At 42.1% G+C, this 20,688-nt stretch overlaps 1 protein-coding gene across 9 annotated transcripts in view; it reads right to left on the reverse strand.

Moving 5' to 3' along the window:
- Positions 1–20,688, reverse strand: part of WDR37 (WD repeat domain 37) — a 62,144-nt gene that overhangs the window by 31,802 nt on the left and 9,654 nt on the right. For 8 of the 9 annotated variants that reach the window (XM_025853597.2, XM_025853593.2, XM_073879979.1 and 5 more), the window contains exons 2-7: positions 18,256–18,433; positions 8,151–8,247; positions 5,147–5,242; positions 4,736–4,800; positions 1,195–1,330; positions 34–105 (exon numbers count right to left, since the gene is read on the reverse strand). In XM_025853597.2, the coding sequence (XP_025709382.1) occupies positions 34–105; positions 1,195–1,330; positions 4,736–4,800; positions 5,147–5,242; positions 8,151–8,247; positions 18,256–18,393 (604 nt within the window). In that variant the 5' untranslated portion in view covers positions 18,394–18,433. Of the gene's footprint in view, positions 1–33; positions 106–1,194; positions 1,331–4,735; positions 4,801–5,146; positions 5,243–8,150; positions 8,248–10,488; positions 10,681–18,255; positions 18,434–20,688 lie in introns of those variants that run through there. The other variant, XM_073879980.1, reaches the window with a different exon arrangement.

Below are 20,688 nucleotides of genomic sequence, written 5' to 3' on the forward strand. Positions count from 1 at the left end.
ATCAGAAGACACCGCCCACCCTGTGTTGCTCACCTGACCCCACGTGGCCCGAGTACTTGACGAGGCACCTCCCCGTCTCTATACTCCACAGCAGAGCCGTGTGATCTGCAAGATCCAAAAAACAAGAGTAACTGACCCATAACCAATTTTATGGTCTTTTTAACATAAGTGAGAAGTTATATTATCACTAGTATCTCTGCAACTCTATACTACTCTGTAATTCAACTGACCAAAGAAAACATTTCCCAGAAGACAGAAGCTGGTGACCTGTCCGAGGTCAGGGAAGTGGCAAACGGAAACCCAGAGACTTGGACCCTCAACGTACTGTCACAAGGACTGCACCTCCCCCGAGTCCTTAAGTGACAGCTCCATTGTTTTGTTGAATTAACACTTTCCAAAGCATCACGCAGCACTGAAATGCAAATTCAAATCCAGTTACAAGTATTTGAGATACAAATATTCCTTTGGACCTTTCCTCTTACATAACAGGAAAATCCTTTCTTTTCTTTCTAATTGTAATTTCCAGAACACGCTGGGGAGCTTATGTGTGAATATAATTTCAAACAAGAAAGAAAACTTTCTTCATGGGTCTAACTGCTGCAACATTTTCCACTTCTACTTCAAAAAGTAGAACCTAGTAACATCTCACAGGCTGGTAAAGTCATTTTCAACAAGTGAGCACCATTTTTAACTTTAGCAATTTTTATCTGAAAGGGTATTAGGTTATGCACCTTGGATGGCTTTCAAAAACTATCTTTTCTTTAATGAGAAAAAAAGGCTCTCGGACGCCTGCCCCAGGAGTCCCACAGGCAAACAGGGCCACCAGTGGTCCAGCTTCCACCTAAACCCTAGAGCAACGGGCCCGCTTCAGAGACCACAAGGCCCCTCCCTCAGCTATACATCAATTCAGGCAGATATGCGCTCGACCGTGACTAACAAGAAAGCCAGTCAAAAAAATACCTAGTCTGTGTAACAGACACGCTCCCTCATGCTGCCGTGAACAGTGATGGCTGATGCAGCTGCCTGACCCCAGGGCCAGTGTCCGCCCACCCGACACCACGTCACGGCGGCAAGGCCCAACGGGGCACGGCAGCGCTGACTGCTTTGGTGACGGTGATGCTCGGCCTCCGGTCCGCCACCGACACCGGCAGGGCCGTCACGCCCGGCAAGCGGAGGGGCTCGCTGCAGACTCACCAGCAGACGCGGTGCCCAGCACCACGGGCTGTGTCCTCGCCACACTGACGTCCCAGATACCATCCCTGTGGCCAATGTACTCCTTCACGAGCTGGCACACGGCCCTCGACGTGGTGGTCTTGAAGCTGGAGACGATCTAAAACCATGACGGGAAGGAGTATTATAGACAATTTACTGGCTGAATGTTTTTAGGTTTAAAAAGGTACAACAGAAAAAGAGGTCTTGAACTGCATGAGTCCCTGAGCAGGATATTTAAAGCATTAAGGGAACACAACATAAGGGCAAACAGCAGCATCCCTCCAGCCGGACGTCACAAAGTAAGAACGAAGGCCACCCTAAGGCCTCGAAAGACCCCCCCCAACCCCCTGCAAAGCACGTGTGTCCTCCCATGGAGAGAAGGGTCCGTTTACACGCTGCAAGTCTCTTCCACAAATCCAAGCCATCAAATTTCCAAATTCTCTTAAAAAAAAAGAGCAACCAGGACATGAAAGTCAGGAGAGTATACCCACACCCTTAAAACCACTTTTATTATTGGGGAACCTTCATTTTTTTCCCATTTTTGGTCATTTACACCAACCACGTGTTATCAGGAGGCAAAGAGCCCAAGGTGGGGAGGAATCCAAAGACGACACTTCCACCAGGTGAGGTCTGTCCAGCACTGTTTACTGAGCACGTGCTTGGTGCCGGCGCTGCACTAGGAGACACACACAGAGCGCGGCAGGCCCCGGGCGGCTCACAGTCTGACGGAGACAGACAGGAGAACCACAGAGGTGTGCACGAGGGTGAGGCACCGTCCCATATGATACACACAGCAAACAAATCCCACTTTCTCGTACAAGGAAAAACAGAAGTGCATGAGAAAGAAACTAATGAAACACAACTCTTCAGAGTTTGGTTTTTAAACTGTTCTCAGACAGAACAACTTTTCAGCTTTTAAGCAAATCAGAATAATGGAGATTAATCAGAATAATGAAACTATAAAATCAAGTGAAAAAGAAAACTTGGTGTTAAACAGCTATTTCAAACACTGATTTAGCAAAGCCCTGAAAATGAATCTAAGTTCATTCTTAGAATAAAGACATTACAACACAATCTACTGTTACATCAATTTGGGTGTGAACATTCAAACTGTCCTCTGACGCCGAGAATGACTAAAACATGTTTAACAAAGACAGGCTCTTTTGGAAGAAATACATCTGACTCGGTTTGAATTTTACAAAAGGACTTGCTCAAACACAAACCCGTCATCTTCTTTTTCCCTCTGAAAGCTCCTACCCCACCCAAACTAGCGAAACCGTCCCTCCATGACAAGGAAAGTGCTTTGGCTGGCCTAAGGTGCCAATCGGATGTTCAAGAACGTAACACGTAGGACAGAATGGAGCTGGAGAACGTGCAAAGCCTACCCCACAGTAAGTGCGAAGCCTCCTGCCATTTCTAACACAGACGTTGTTGTCCGGAGACATGAGCTACTGAAGCCACGCTCCTCGCCAACCCCACGCAGACAGGAAGAACAGAAGGTCACTGCTCAAGACTCATGCCAACCCCGATTCCAGTGGGATTTTGCAAGTGGACAATATGCAATTTATGAATACTGTAACAAATCATTTCACGTGTTGCTTCCAACTGCCCACTACACTTTGAATACCTATTAACTCTTTGTTCTTAAAAATCCTGACTCCATCGCAACAGCAAAGAGGCCCCACAAAAGACTCGATCTTGCAGAGTGAACATTCATGACAGAAAAGCAGAACGAAGTGACAAAGTGATGCTTACGCCTATCAACCTAATTACGGTTTTAATTAAGATACAATCTCAAGTACTTCAACAAAAATCAGAGAGGGGTTCTTCACAGTGAGAGACAGTCATCTTTATAAAAACATGTGTGAACATTTCACAAGTTTCTCTAGAGTGACTGCCAGTTAGATGGGCATGCCTCCAGCCCTGGACAGACATGAGCGATCCATCCTCAGGCCCCCAAGTCTTCTGGTCTGCTGAGAGCACGTGGGTACACCAAGCACCAAGCACACTAGTTGCTGTCAGGGCTGAGTGAGGAGGCAGGTAATGCTGCCTTCAAGCTCACTACCTCCTTGTTGAACACACACTTAGTGCTACCACCAAGAATACACACACTGCAGCATGGATCAGAATATACTCTGGTATCAGAGTCTTTCTTCAATTTTCAGCTAACATCTTACAACATTATTCTTTAATGCACACAATAAAGATCATTAATTACATGTTTCTTATACACAGAGATTAATTTGTGGATCTAAAATGACTGGGGCTTTAAATATATTTAAATACATTTTTTTTTAAGCCAAGTATTATAGTACATATCCTTCCCTTGGCCCAAATCTTGTTTTTCATTATTGCTAGTAAGGGACAACTTTATACACTCCTTTCACCTACTTCAGAAAAGCTCTGAAGGTTTCCAAATTCTAAGACTGTATGTTGAATATGTATGCTGTACCCACTGGAATAAACAATATAAGTCAAGATAATAAAACGAGAAGTTAGGTGAGGAAGAACATAATCTTACAATACATTTTGACAGGTTTAAAGTTGTTTAAACTTAAAAACTAGTAAGTATAAGCTAGATAATACATAATAAAAAAAATTTTTAATGAACCACTTATACTGCAGAGTTATCAAAGAAAACAGAAGAAAAGGTAATCAATATTCATATTTTTTAATACCAAACAAGTACTAAGAATTTTCAAATAAGCAGAAGTAGCCATAAGACTGAATCTGCTCTATTAATCGTAGTTAATCTCGCTGTGGATGTCATGCTCAGTAACTTCAAGCTCCATGGAAAAACTGGAAATATAGAAAGTTAACAAGAACTCTTTATGCTGTCATAGCACACCACAAATGTCAGCTTTTCCCTCAAGTTTAGCAAAAGGAATGTCCATTTATTACAGTTAGATAATTAATTTAACTTTTGTACATTCAAAATACTCCAAAGTAAAGATGTACACGAAATCATTTTAAAATATTACCTTACAGCAATCCTCCCTCCCAGATAAACTTATTCCCAAACGATTAAATTCTTGCCACTTTAAGAAGGTCAGAATAAGATAATTTTTAAAAAAACAAGATACCACCACCGTCCTTACGAGCCTTGGAGACAGACCTTCACTTCTGCATGATCCTTAGAAAATGAGAGAGAAGAGGAGGCTAAACAGGAAAACGTGACTGTGGCCCAGACTGCTTCTCACCAGTCCCGTTCTCCAAACTCAGAGCCTCTGCATCAAGCCACAGAACAATACAAACTGTCTCTTCCCTCAAAAAAGACAATCTATTTACTCACGCACAACATTGGACTCTCAGGAAGGACCCGGGCAGAGGAGCATCTAGGTGTCCAGAGGCTGTGGCCACTTAACATACCTACGATATTCCCTGCAAAAATCCAATTTCTCTAAACAGCAGAAGTTCCTCTTTGTCTGTTACACATTTCTAACTGGAAAATATGCAGCTTCAGGTACACATCTGCACACCTCAAATACCACAGGAGCGGCCCAAGAGCCAGCGCCCGGCATACCTTGCTGGTGGAGGCCTTGTAAGTGGTCTTCAGCTTCTGTGAAAGCTGGCTGGTGCTATGGCTGGCTGCAGAGACAAAGAAGCAACAGTCAGGAACACTGTACAACCACAGGGCCACAGAATATTCGTCAAGAGTAGGGACAGACTGGGGACAGCAAACCCCATCTGTCATCCCACACAGGAAGACAGTCACCCGCGAGGGCCTGTCCACACGGTCGTGTGGGCCAGAGCACGGTTACAACAGGAAGCCAAGCTTCCTGGTGCTTCCTCCTTTCCTCTACACCCATGCTGATTACATGCCCCGAGTCCTGCCCACTGCACAAAGCCCATCAATCCACATCCTTCACTAAAGTCCAAACTCCCCCCAACACAGAATGTGCAGGGCAATCCTTTTATGAGTGTTCATCCTTACCTTTCGTTTTGAGCTGGCCTTTACTCAGTTCCGCCCCATCGATCGCTTGTCCTTCAGCAGCTAAACGTTCATTAAGAGTCTCGATTTCCCTACGCACTGGGAATAAAAGTTTTTTTCAGAAAGGTAACACATGCCACTTCCAAAACCCGAGTACATAAAAACATTAATAGAGAAGTACTGTCTCAACACAGACATGAATAGTACCCTAAGAAACAAGATCACAGTTCCTAGAGTTCTCACAAACCTCAAGACACCTTTCAAAGAATGCAAACTCCAGCCCTCTCCCCGCACCGGGAAGACACTGCGCTGTCAGGGCACACAGGCAGGGCTCCGGGGCCTCAGTCTAGGTCATCTCCTTTGTACTTTCTTCTGTACACTTAAAAACATTTTTTCTGGGGCGCCTGGGTGGCTCAATAGTTAAGCGTTTGCCTTCAGCTCAGGTCATGATCCCAGTGTCCTGGGATCGAGCCCCGCATGAGGCTCCCTGCTCGGCGGGAAGCCTGCTTCTCCCTCTCCCACTCCCCCTGCTTGTGTTCCCTCTCTCGCTGTGTCTCTCTGTCAAGTAAATAAATATAATCTTTAAAAAAAAATAAAAAATAAAAACACTTTTTTCTGATACTATCCAAAATTCAGTGAAATTTGTACAGTCTAGCTGAGAACACTGAAATTGGGGGAAAACACATACCATAACAAAATGTAACTCTGCTGTGTGGCAACACAGAGCCCCAGACAAGGATGGTATCTAATGAAGACAGACAATTCAGGGAGTTATGAAACATGACTACAAGTACAGAACCATCAGGGAAGGAAGGAAGAGGAAGGCCATGAGTCATCAAGGGAATCAGCAGACACACTCGTGCTGGTGCTCTTCTCTGGAACAGGCCTGCGGACCACAGGATGAGTGACACCTGGGGAAGGGACTCGGCCAAGGACACGAGCCACTGCAGCAAGGCAGCAGGACCATGACCTGGCCACACAGCCCCCCACACCAGGGCTGCACACCTGCCACCATGCCATGACACCTGCCAGCACCGTGCACCCTCTACTCGGGCTCCCGTGAGATGCAGGGGCTGCGTCAGGCAGCAGAGGCTGAGGGCAGAGGCTCTGAGCAGATCCACCTGAGCGCTTTAGACTGTTCCTCACAGAGCGCAGGGAGCCATCCAAACCAGGCAGCAGGAGACTGTGTAAACTCAAGTTCCTCTAGCATAGTCATTTGTAATCCTATAGTTTCTCTTTTTTTTTTTTTTAGTAGGCTCCACATGGAGGCCAACACAGGGCTTGAATTCATGACCCTGAGCTGAGATCAAAAGTTGGACACTTAACCGACTGAGCCACCCAGGCGCCCCTGTAATTCTATCGTTTTTCTTGAACAAACTGCATGAATTCATAAAACATAAGGCCTTAGATCACAATAGAAACTCAATAGCGCCTGGGTCATTACAACTGATACTTAAAAAAAAAAAAACAAAAACCTTAAGATCAGAAGTAGTGCACAGTACCTAATTTTTACTTTATAAAAACTTGGAATAATTTCTCCCTCTGTAAATTTCCAAGATGGACTTATAAAGAGAATCCAAAAATAAAACATTAAATTGTCCACTAGCAGAGTTTAAATGACACAGGGTTACATTCTCTTCACTACTGATTCAACTACATCATTCAGTTCTAGAATAGAAAATATTTTAGTATAATACATTATATATTAATAAAGAAAAAATATTTTAATAATGGAAATGCTATTTATTAGGATTAAATTTCTGAAATCACAGTATAAAGCATGAAGACCAGATAACAGTTACATTCGCATAATATAGATTTCAACACAAACCCTATAAAAATAACAAACACTATAAAGTAATGGAGCAATGAATGGGTAAAGGATAGGTTTGTTTCCTGACATTTCAGAGGGAGGCATGAGTGCACGTGGCCTAAAGCTGACAAGCTAAAAGTAAAAGTGGATTCAGTTTACAAAAATAATCACAAGAATTAAAAGCAAAAAGCACACAGAATGCTTTCCTTTGCAGAATGGAATGGGTCAAAAGGTAAGGGTAATGGTAGTTATCTTTTTATACTCCTTTGTTGTTTTTTAAAGTAATCTCTACACCCAATGTGGGACTCAAACTCACGACCCCAATATCAAGAGCCAGATGCTCCACCAAATGTGCCAGCCAGGAGTCCCTATGCTGCTTGATTCTTTAAGCAAAGGAAGACATTCCTTCTCAAATAAACTTAAAAAGAGAAACTAAAGCTAAGCTAATTTAAAAATTCTTTGATTTACCTTTAGTAAGTCAAACAGGTAATACATTTTAGGAAATTCTCAAAATACAGTATATTTTAAAGAGAAACACGAACCAACATTTTCTCAATTTATGATATACTTTATGTAGGAACGGTTATAAGATATATTTATTTTTCATAAAATCACAATTTGAATGGGAAAGTGTTGTCAGGAGAATACTACCCATCCCAAAAGTAACCTGTGAACATGTGGCCTCCATGGCAAAAGAGCCCTTGCAGATGTGACTAAGGTAAGGGATCTTCAATGAGGAGGTCACCCTGCATGACCTGATGACCCTTCCTTCCCTCACGTCCTTAGGAATGACTCAGGGATGCGCCAGGAGGACTCTACCCGCTGCTGATGGTTTTGGAGGCGGGAGTAGAAGGGCTTCAAGGTGAAGAGCGAGGCAGGCTCTAGATACCGGGAATGCCAACAGGAAGATGAATACCTCCGTCCTCACACTGCAAAGAACCGAAATCTGCCACAATGCAAACAAGCAGAAGACAGACTCCTCCCCTCTCACACCTCCAGAGGAGCACAGCCCTACCAACACCTTGATTTGAGTCTGGTGACATTGCCACACAGACTTCTGACTAAGGAATTGTAAGATAATAAATTTATGTTATTCTAAATCACTACACGTGATGCAGAAGTACAGAAAACAGATACAGTGGTGATGTCTACCCAAAAATTTTATAGAAGTTTATGAAGACAGGAGATACTCACATTCTAAGTTTTCAATATAAAGGTTTTCAAACTCTCTTTCTATTTGACCAAACAGTTCCAGAAGTGTACTGCGAACCGAGGAAGGCAGCTTAGAATCCTGAAAAAAGGAAGATTCTGTTTAAAATGAAAAAGAAATTCTTTTCCAAAGTGAATTATCACGTCTTAAATTCTTATTTCTTATACATAAAATGCTTAAAGAACTTAGTTTCACATCTCTACAGACTACAGACGTAATAGCTACAATCCAATGGTATAAATGGTCACCCAGCGTAATACAGGATTCAAAACCAAGCATTTCTTCAAAACAACATCATTTTTCTTTAACAAGGGAGGGAATAAGCCTACCTTATTCAAAAACTTCCAAATCTGTAGAGAAGGAAGATAGTTCCCATAAATGAAGTTTTATTATACAGTCTTCTCTAAGTTCTATCATACGATATTATAAGTTAATTTGAATAAGCTATATACTAATAGAGGTGCTTTCATAGAGTTCTCCCATCTATTGTGCTTCAAGCACAATACTGGATATTTCTTGTAACTATACTTAACACCTACAAGATTATGAGGAAGGAAACACAAGAAATCTGACCTGTAAGAGCAAAACGTGTGAGCTAAACAAAAACCTTACTGCGTTAAGTGCCCAGGAGCACCATGCTCTTCATGCCTGCCTCCCCACGTGTTCTGCACACCTGCAGCCCCGTCCACACCACGTGGGAAGTCCGTGAGCAGAAGCAACACCTCTGCTGAATTTTTATGTATAAAGGTGTGGGCAGTGTCCTCAGCACGACCTGTGCTCACAAGCACATACATCCTGGCCACTGCTGGTAATGAGGAAACTGCAGAGTCCACACTACACTCACATCTCCAGAGGGCACGGCCTATGGCCTACTTTGTGTACCTCCGCACTTAAGAGTATTTTCAAACAGAATTCTTCACGGAGATTTCTAAAATAAGGTTTCAATATTTAACTGCTGCCAATGTAACTTTATAAGTGACACTACAAATTTACATGCAGCACAAACTTTGTGATGTTTAATGAGTTGCAAATAAAAATATCCACTGTTTATTAAATTAAACTTCTCAGATTAGGTTTTTTTTTTAAAGGTTTTATTTATTTATTTGACAGAGAGAGAGAGCAAGAGCGGGAACACAAGCAGGGGGAGTGGGAGAGGAAGAAGCAGGGTTCCCGCCGAGCAGGGAGCCTGATGCGGGGCTCGATCCCAGGACCCTGGGACCATGACCTGAGCCGAAGGCAGACGCTTAACGACTGAGCCACCCAGGAGCCCCTTCTCAGATTAAGTTCTTAGGAAGACGAAAATTTTAGGCAAAATGATCTCTAATGACATAAACACAGCTCAGCAATATCTCTGAAATCACATAATGTCCAAGTAAATTTAACAAGCTAATTAAAACTATATATGAAGCCACATATTCAAAACTGAAATCTGGCAGAACAGGTAACACAGCCTCCCTCAACATCCCTCTAAAATACCAATGAAAAATATGGAAAAAAAAAAAACTTGAAATAACAATGAAAAGTCAAATAAACCATCACAATGAAGATTTACCACACTATCCACCTTGCCTCGTGGCCTTTGCGTATCTCTTCCCTCTCTGTGCCACGTTCTTCCTGCACCTCGTCCAGCCAGTCCCCCTTGCACGAAGCACTTGGTGAGAGGCCTTTCTGCGTCCTACAACTAGGCCAAATCTCCTCTTACTGTAGCCATTCCTACTCACATACACCCACAATGTTTTCAGATCCTTATTATTCAGTAACTGAAGTATTACATTTACTTGGGCAATAAATGCAGAATATCATTGTAACTGGAGACAAAACTGGGATGTCAGCAATAACCTCACTTGACAATCAGGAAGCGAAATGTGCAGTGAAACAAGACCTTTTCCACTACATGAGAGCGCTCCAGGCCGGGCTATAGTGTCGTACCATTTCATAGACCCTGACGGAGCGGTGCTGAGCTCTGGGCACCACCTCAGAAAACTCAGGACAGTAAAGCTAGTGATTTGACAAAGCTTCTAAACGCATGCGCACTTTGTCACATCAGCACATCAGGGATGCAGCAGGCCAGTCTGCACTTGGTGCACACACAGACTCAGCAGTACTCTGCAAGCACAGGCCTTGCATCCCCGTGCTGAGCCCTGCATTTCCTAAATGCTATGAATCTAAGATGTGTAAAACTACCACCACTTCTCGTTCACACTACCTTCGCGTGGTAGGACACTGCTCCCCAAGAGATCACTGTAACCTTGTCTGGAAAGTGAATCCGCTGGTAACTGGCCACGTGGATTCTTAGATCCCTCCATGTCCACCTCCACCTACCATGCCACCTGCTTGCAACAAGCACCCCTGCTACTGTCTTCCTGCCGCTGCACCAGACAGAGCACCACACACCAGCCATCCAGGAAACTCCTCCTCAACAAAAAGGAACCGTCTAGAGAGCACTGAAGACACGAAGACCAGGGCCCTATGAGCAGCGAAGCAGCCAGGCTGATGTTCAGCCTGCAGGCCTCTGAATGACCTTCAGAATTTCATTACCCTGAAATGCAATTACATACTTGTCCTACATCACAATGGAGGAGGGGCATTCAGAAGGCCAAGTAAAGAACACATTTACCTCAAACGAGAGTTAACGCCAGAAGATGCTAGCAAAGGAGGGTGTGGGATTTTCACTAGAAATGTAAATAGATGGGCAGGCGGAGCAAGATGGCGGAGGAGCAGGAGACCTGGATTTCGTCTGGTCTCAGGAATTCAGCTGAATAGGGATCAAACCATTCTGAACACCTACGAACTCAACAGGAGACCGAAGAGAAGAGTAACAACACTCTGAACAGAGAAGCGACCACTTTCTGGAAGGTAGGACGTGCGGAGAAGTGAATCCGAGGCGATATTCCGGAGGATAGACGGCGGGGGAGGGGGCCTCCGTTGGCCACTTCTGGCAAGTGATAGAGCCGCGGAGCACAAAATCGGACCTTTTAGAAATCGGCTCCGCGGAGGGACGTCGCTCCAGTGGCTAAGCAGGGGGTGGAACCCTCGTGGGACAGTGTGGTCTCAGGACCCTCGGGGTCACAGAGAGACCGGGGGTGCCTGAGTGCGCCAGAGCTCCCAGGTATCAGAGCGGGGAAGCCGGCTGCAGAGACGGAGCCGAGGCGTGGGATCTCAGCTCGGGGTGGCCATAGACTGTGATCTGCGGCCCAGTCGGGCCACTGCTCCTCCAGCAGGGACCCAGCAGGCGCCAGATCCAGGGAGACTCCCCTCCTTCCCCCGGGGAGGAGCGGTGCGGGAACGCACTGCAGGGATCTGCTGGGTTTGGAGACTCCACACGGGGTCGGGTGCCAGAGATAGCAACGCTCGGTCACAGGCCAGGTGAGCACGGAGAGCGGCCAGAGACCGGGGACACGGGAGTGACTGCTTTTCTCTGGGGGCGCACTGAGGAGCAGGGGCCCCGAGTTCTCAGCTCCTCCGGGTGGAGATTGGGAGGCCACCATTTTCACCCTGGTCCTCCAAAGCTGTACCAGAGCTTGCAGGGAACAAAAGCTCCTGAGAACAAACCCGAGCAGCTTGCTTAGCCCGGACCGACAAGCGCGGGGCAATTCCGCCTCCGGCAAAGACATTTGGGAACCACGGAAACAGGCCCCTCCCCCAGAAGATCAGCACGAACAGCCAGCAAGCCAAGACCAAGTTTACCGATCAAGGAGAACGGGAGAACTCCAGCGCTAGGGGAATACTGCACATAGAATTCATGGCTTTTTTACCATGATTCATTAGTTTTTCAGAGTTAATTTTTTAACTGTTTTTTTAATTTTTCTTTTTCCCTTTTTCAACCAACATCTTATCAATCCCTTTCTTAAAAAAAACATTTTTTATTTTTCATTTTTAGAGTCATATTTCTATCCCTTCCATAATAGTTACCCTTATTTTTGGCATATATATATGTATATATATGTAAGTTGTTCTCTCTTTAAAATGTTGAGATAGTTTCTTCTAACAGATCAAAATATACCCTAAGTCACTAGTGTATGGCTTTATTCTAGTCTCCTGCCTGATCACATTCTCTCCCTTTTTTTTTCTTTTTTCTTTTTCTTTTTTTTTAAATTATCTTTCTTTTTTCAAACAACTTCTTAGCATATCAATTTCTTTTATAAAATCTTTTATAATTTTCATCTTTACAGTCATCTGCCATCCCTTCATTGTATCAACCCTTATTTTGTACATATATGTCTTTCCTCCTTTAAAATTTTAGCAGGCACTATCTTCTAACAGACCAAAATACGCCCAAAATCTAGTGTGTGGCACTGATCTATGCACTACCCTGATCATATTTGATCATATTGTTTTTTTTTGTTTTGTTCTGTTTTTGTTTGTTTTTATCTTTTTCGTTTTCCTTTTTTTTTTTTCTCTTCTTTCCCTTTCTTGTCCCCTGGTTTCATGTCTTTTCTGATTTCTATAGAGTACATTTGCTGAGGACGTTGTAAACCTGTTAGCATTTTGTTCTCTCGTTCATCTGTTCTCCTCTGGACAAAATGACAAGACGAAAAAAAATCACCTCAGCAAAAAGAACAAGAGGTAGTACCGTCAGCCAGGGACCTACTCAATACGGACATTAGTACGATGTCGGACCTAGAGTTCAAAATCATGACTTTAAAGATACTAGCTGGGCTTGAAAAAAGCTTTTAAGTTATTAAAGAAACCCTTTCTGGAGAAATAAAAGAACTAAAATCTAACCAAGTCGAAATCAAAAAGGCTATTCATGAGGTGCAATAAAAAATGGGGGCACTAACTGCTAGGATAAATGAGGCAGAAGAGAGGATCAGCGATATAGAAGACCAAATGATGGAAAGTAAAGAGGCTGAGAAAAAGAGAGATAAACAACTACAGGATCACGAGGGCAGAATTCAGGAGATAAGCGATGCCATAAGATGAAACAACATTAGAATAATTGGGATCCCAGAAGAAGAAGAAAGAGAGAGGAGGGCAGAAGGTATATTGGGACAAATTATAGCAGAGAACTTCCCTAATGTGGGGAAGGAAACAGGCCTCAAAATCCCGGAGGCACAGAGAACCCCTCTCAAAATCAATAAAAATAGGTCAACACACCGACATCTAATAGTAAAACTTACGAGTCTCAGAGACAAAGAGAAAATCCTGAAAGCAGCTCGGGAGAAGAGATATGTAACCTACAATGGTACAAACATGAGATTGGCAACAGACCTATCCACAGAGACCTGGCAGGCCAGAAAGGACTGGCATGATATCTTCAGAGCACTAAACGAGAAAAATATGCAGCCAAGAATACTATATCCAGCTAGGCTGTCATTGAAAATAGAAGGAGAGATAAAAAGCTTCCAGGAGAAACAAAAACTAAAGGAATTTGCAAACACGAAACCAGCCCTCCAAGAAATATTGAAAGGGGTCCTCTAAGCAAAAACAGAGCCTAAAAGCAGCACAGATCAGAAAGGAACACAGAAAATATACAGTAACAGTCACCTTACAGGCAATACAATGGCACTAAATTCATACCTTTCAATAGTTACCCTGAATGTCAATGGGCTAAATGCCCCAATCAGAAGACACAGGCTAGCAGACTGGATTAAAAAACAAGACCCATCAATCTGCTGTCTGCAAGAAACTCATTTTAGACCCAAAGACACCCCCAGATTGAAAGTGAGGGGGTGGAAAACCATTTACCATGCTAATGGACACCAAAAGAAAGCTGGGGTGGCAATCCTTATATCAGACAAATTAGATTTTAAAACAAAGACTGTAATAAGAGATGAAGAAGGACACTATATCCTACTTAAAGGGTCTACCCAACAAGAAGATCTAACAATTGTAAATATCTATGCCCCTAACGTGGGAGCGGCCAATCATATAAGGCAATTAATAACAAAAGCAAAGAAACACATTGACAACAATACAATAATAGTGGGGGACTTTAACACCCCCCTGACTGAAATGGACAGATCATCTAAGCAGAAGATCAACAAGGAAATAAAGACTTTAAATGAAACACTGGACCAAATGGACTTTACAGACATATTCAGAACATTCCATCCCAAAGCCACGGAAAACACATTCTTCTCTAGTGCCCATGGAACATTCTCCAGAATTGATCACACCCTAGGTCACAAATCAGGTCTCAACCGGTACCAAAAGACTGGGATTATTCCCTGCATATTTTCAGACCACAATGCTTTGAAACTAGAACTCAATCACAAGAGGAAAGTCGGAAAGAACTCAAATACATGGAGGCTAAAGAGCATCCTACTAAAGAATGAATGGGTCAACCAGGAAATTAAAGAAGAATTTAAAAAATTCATGGAAACCAATGAAAATGAGAATACAACTGTTCAAAATCTTTGGGATACAGCAAAGGCAGTGCTGAGAGAAAAGTATATAGCAATACAAGCCTTTCTCAAGAAACAAGAAAGGTCTCAAATACACAACCTAACCCTACACCTAAAGGAGCTAGAGAAAAAACAGCAAATAAAGCCTAAACCCAGCAGGAGAAGAGAAATCATAAAGATCAGAGCAGAAATCAATGAAATAGAAACCAAAAGAACAGTAGAACAGATCAACGAAACTAGGAGCTGGTTCTTTGAAAGAATTAACAAGATTGATAAACCCCTGGCCAGACTTACCAAAAAGAAAAGAAATGACCCAAATCAACAAAATCATGAATGAAAGAAGAGAGATGACAACCAACACCAAAGAAATACGAACAATTATAAGAACATATTCTGAGCAACTCTATGCCAGCAAATTAGATAACCTGGAAGAAATGGGTGCATTCCTAGAGATGTATCAACTCCCAAAACTGAACCAGGAAGAAATAGAAAACCTGAACAGACCTATAACCACTAAGGAAATTGAAGCAGTCATCAAAACTCTCCCAACAAACAAAAGCCCAGGGCCAGATGGCTTCCCAGGGGAATTCTATCAGCCATTCAAAGAATTATTACCTATTCTCCTGAAACTATTCCAAAAAATAGAAATGGAAGGAAAACTTCCAAACTCATTTTAGGAGGCCACCATTACCTTGATCCCAAAACCAGACAAAGACCCCATCAAAAAGAGAATTACAGACCAATATCCTTGATGAACATGGATGAAAAAATTCTCACCAAAATACTAGCCAATAGGATCCAACAGTACATTAAAAGGATTATTCACCATGACCAAGTGGGATTTATCCCTGGGCTGCAAGGCTGGTTCAACATCCGCAAATCAATCAACGTGATACAATACATTAACAAAAGAAAGAACAAGAATCATATGATCCTCTCAATAGATGCAGAAAAAGCATTTGACAAAGTACAGCATCCTTCCTTGATCAAAACTCTTCAGAGTATAGTGATAGAGGGTACATACCTCAATATCATAAAAGCCATCTATGAAAAACCTACAGTGAATATCATTCTCAATGGGGAAAAGCTGAGAGCTTTTCCCCTAAGGTCAGGAACGCGGCAGGGATGTCCACTCTCACCACTGCTATTCAACATAGTATTAGAAGTCCGAGCCACAGCAATCAGACAACAAAAAGAAATCAAAGGCATCCAAATCGGCAAAGAGGAAGTCAAACTCTCACTCTTTGCAGATGATATGATACTGTATGTGGAAAACCCAAAAGACTCCACCCCAAAACTGCTAGAACTCATACAGGAATTCAGTCAAGTAGCAGGCTATAAAATCAATGCACAGAAATCAGTGGCATTCCTATACACCAACAACAAGACAGAAGAGAGACAAATCAAGGAGTCGATCCCCTTTACAATTGCACCCAAAACCATAAGATACCTAGGAATAAATTTAACCAAAGAGGCAAAGGATCTGTACTCAGAAAACTATAAAATACTCATGAAAGAAATTGAAGATGACACAAAGAAATGGAAAAACGTTCCATGCTCATGGATTGGAAGAACAAACATTGTGAAGATGTCAATGCTCCCTAGAGCAATCTACACATTCAATGCAATCCCCATCAAAATACCATCCACTTTTTTCAAAGAAATGGAACAAATAATCCTAAAATTTGTATGGAACCAGAAGAGACCCCGAATAGCCAGAGGAATACTGAAAAAGAAAAGCAAAGCTGGCAGCATCACAATTCTGGACTTCCAGCTCTATCACAAAGCTGTCATCATCAAGACAGTATGGTACTGGCACAAAAACAGACACATCGATCAATGGAACAGAATCAAGAGCCCAGAAATGGACCCCTAACTCTATGGTCAACTCATCTTTGACAAAGCGGGAAAGAATGTCCAATGGCAAAAAGACAGTCTCTTCAACAAATGGTGTTGGGAAAATTGGACAGCCACATGCAGAAGAATGAAACTGGACCATTTCCTTACACCACACACAAAAATAGACTCCAAATCGTTGAAAGATCTAAACGTGAGACAGGGGTCCATCAAAATCCTAAAGGAGAACAAAGGCAGCAACCTCTTCGACCTCAGCCGCAGCAACTTCTTCCTAGAAACATCGCCAAAGGCAAGGGAAGCAAGGGCAAAAATGAACTATTGGGATTTCATCAAGATAAAAAGCTTTTGCACAGCAAAAGAAACAGTCCACAAAACCAAAACACAACTGACAGAATGGGAGAAAATATTTGCAAATGACATATCAGATAAAGGGCTAGTATCCAAAATCTATAAAGAACTTATCAAACTCAACACCCAAAGAACAAATAATCCAAACAAGAAATGGGCAGAAGACATGAACATTTTTCCAAAGAAGACATCCAAATGGCCAACAGACACATGAAAAAGTGCTCCACATCGCTCGGCATCAGGGAAATCCAAATCAAAACCTCCATGAGATACCACCTCACACCAGTCAGAATGGCTAAAATTAAGTCTGGAAACGACAGATGTTGGCGAGGATGTGGAGAAAGGGGAACCCTCCTACACTGTTGGTGGGAATGCAAGCTGGTGCAACCCCTCTGGAGAACAGTGTGGAGGTTCCTCACACAGTTGAAAATAGAGCTACCATACGATCCAGCAATTGCACTACTGGGTATTTACCCCAAAGATACAAATGTAGGGACCCGAAGGGGTATGTGCACCCCAATGTTTATAGCAGCAATGTCCACAATAGCCAAACTGTGGAAAGAGCCAAGATGTCCATCGACAGATGAATGGATAAAGAAGATGTGGTATATATACACAATGGAATATTATGCAGCCATCAAAGGGAATGAGATCTTGCCATTTGCAAGGACGTGGATGGAACTGGACGGTGTTATGCTGAGTGAAATAAGTCAATCAGAGAAAGACATGTATCATATGACCTCACTGATCTGAGGAATTCTTAATCTCTGGAAACAAACTGAGGGTTGCTGGAGTGGTGGGGGGTGGGAGGGATGGGGTGGCTGGGTGATAGACATTGGGGAGGGTATGTGCTATGGTGAGCGCTGTGAATTGTACAAGACTGTTGAATCACAGATCTGTACTTCTGAAACAAATAATGCAATATATGTTAAGAAAAAAAAAGAATAAGAAAATAGCAGGAGGGGAAGAATGAAGGGGAGTAAGTCGGAGGGGGGAGACCAACCATGAGAGACGATAGACACTGTAAAACAAACTGAGGGTTCTAGAGGGGAGGGGAGTGGGGGGATGGGTTAGCCTGGTGATGGGTATTAAAGAGAGCACATTCTGCGTGGAGCACTGGGTGTTATGCACAAACAATGAATCATGGAACACTACATCAAAAACTAATGATGTAATGTTTGGTGATTTACATAACAATAAAAATTTTAAAAAAAGAAAGAAATGTAAATAGATCTAATAAAAAAAAAAACGTATACTAGACTGTTTACCTGCACTGTCCAATATGGTAGCCAGTAGCCACACGCAGCTATTTAAATTTAAACGTAAATTAATTAAAATGTTAAAAATTCCTTAGGCACATTAGCCACCCATGGGTCTCTGTGTAGGCGTTATATTTGACAGTTGTTTTAATCGGTTATGAAGGGAAGAGGAGCTGGTTTGGTTTTGTTTTGGTAACCCACTCTTTTTCTCTACTTTGGAGACCTATATGTATATGGCTATTTCTGGAACATCACAAACACAATCAGCACTAACTCACCTGTCCTTCTAACATTTCTCTTGGCAGACCCGTCCTCTCTTGCTCCGAGCTGTTAGTTCTTCGTATAGAAAGGCTGTGAGATTTGCGTTTCTGTTTTGCTTGGCGAGCAGTGGAGCAACTCCCGCTTTCTGTGGGCATTACTTCTAGAAGGTGATGTCCCAGTCGCTCCTGGAATAAGCTAAACAAAAGCAGGAAAAACAAGTACTTAATTTCTGATATGGCAAACCAAAATGAAGGAAAAACAGATGACAATAATTACTTTCAATTCCAAACTTCTTCATTCTTCACTATGGCAATATTTACTATTTAATTTAGAAAGTAACAAATTAACCATTTTTTAGATAAAGACCCCAGCCTTTGTCGAACAGGTAACTTTTTATCAAATCTGATTATCAAGTTTTTGAAGGGCTTAAAGAACAAGCCTCCCTTAACCAATTTTCCCCAACCTCAGCCTACTCCCCAGAGAGAACCAACTCTAATCACACGTTCTAGACCACAGATCTTAAGAGCAATGCTGTCCAAGAAAAATGCAATGCAAGCCACATGGCAAATTTTCTAGTAGCCACATTTAAAAAAGTAAAAACAGGTGAAATCACTTTTAATGATTTATTTAGCCCACTGTGTCTAAAATATTATCACTTTAGGCAACAGGAAAAACACGATCTGCCAAACTATTCTCCAAAGCAGCTATAACCTCTTATATTCCCATCAGCGACATAGGAGATTCTATTCTCCACGGCCTCATTTGGTATGTTCACTATGTTTTAATTTCATTGGCTCTGACAGGTGTGCAGTACTGTGTCACGGTCTTCACACACACTCCCCTGGTGGCTGATGATACTGTACATCTTTCCATGTACTTATCTGCAGTCTAAATACCCTTCTTAGGGAAATGTCCTCTCCCATCTTTTGCCCTTCTAATAGGACTTTGGGTTTTTACTGTTGAGATTTGAGAGTATTCCATATATCCTTCATGCGTTACGTGTCAGGTGTGCGGGTTACCAAGCTTCCCCAGTCTTTTATCTTAACAGGGTTTTTCACAAAGCAAAACTTTTAAATTTTGATGAAATATCACTGATCGATTATCTTTCTCCAGTGGATATTTTAGAGTCACGTCTAAGAACTTTTTATCAATCCTAGCTCCTAAAAATTTTGTTTTCTTCTTAAAATTTTAGTTTTATACATTATATTTAAATTTACGAGCTACTCTGGGTTGATATTTGTATTAAGGTGTAAAGTTTAGATCCAGGAGTATTTTTGTTTTGGGTTTTCTTGTTTCTTTGCTGAGGATATCCAATTATTCCAGCACCACATGTCGAAAACTATCCATCCTACATTGAGTTGAGAAAGTTTGGCATCTTAGTCAAAAATCAATTGGCTATACTTAGGTGAGATTATTTCTTGGTTCTCTATTCTGTTCACCTGATCTACGTATCTCTCTATAAATAACAGTATTTTTTTAAGTTTTATTTAAGTAATCTCTGTACTCAACATGGGGCTTGAACTCATGACCCCAGGTTCAAGAGCCGGATGCTCTTCCAACTGAGCCAGCCACGCACCCTTGCCAATAACATGGTCTCGACTACTGTGCTGTCTTGAAATCATTAGTGATTCCTATCACTTAAATCTTTTTCAAAATTATCTAAGTTATTCTAGTTCCTTTGCCTAGCCATATAAATTTGGAATAATCTTTCCCATACCTACAAAAATAAAAATCTTCATGGAATTTTAACAGGAATTCTGTTTAATCTGTTCCTCAATTTGGAGAGAAGTGGCACCTTTATCATGTTGAGCCTTCCAACCTATGAATACAGTATATGTCTCAGTTCATTTAGATCTTTTCTTCCCTCAGTTTTGTAGATTTCCACAAAGAAGTCCTACATATGCCTTTTCGAATTTACAATGAAGTCTGTGCTTTTATTTTCTGAGTAATGTTAAATAACATTGTATTTTTATTTCCATTTTGTGTTAATTGCTAGTATCCTACATTGTTGTTGAAGTCATTTATGAGTTCTAGGAGATTTTTTATAGATTCTTTGGCATTTTTTATGTAGACTATTATGCCATCTAAAAAAAAAAAGAACAGGAGCGCCTGGGTGGCTCAGTTGTTAAGTGTCTGCCTTCAGGTTAGGTCATAATCCCGGCGTCCTGGAATCAGGCCCCACATCGGGCTCCTTGCTCCGTGGGAAGCCTGCTTCTCCCTCTCCCACTCCCCCTGCTTGTGTTCCCTCTCTCACTGTGTCTCTCCCTGTCAAATAAATAAAATCTTTAATAAATAAATAAGTAAATAAAATTTTTAAAAAAGAACAGTTTTATTTCTTCCTTTCTGATCTGTAAGCCTTTATTTCCTTTTCTTATTGATCTGGCTAGAAATTCCAGTACTATGCTGTAAACAGTGACAACAAACATCCTTGTTTGATCTCAAGGTAAAAA

This window comes from Callorhinus ursinus, unplaced genomic scaffold, assembly GCF_003265705.2.
Source record: "Callorhinus ursinus isolate GAN/ISIS: 27379988/994484 unplaced genomic scaffold, GSC_fseal_2.0 scaffold36, whole genome shotgun sequence".
NCBI lineage: Eukaryota > Metazoa > Chordata > Mammalia > Carnivora > Otariidae > Callorhinus > Callorhinus ursinus.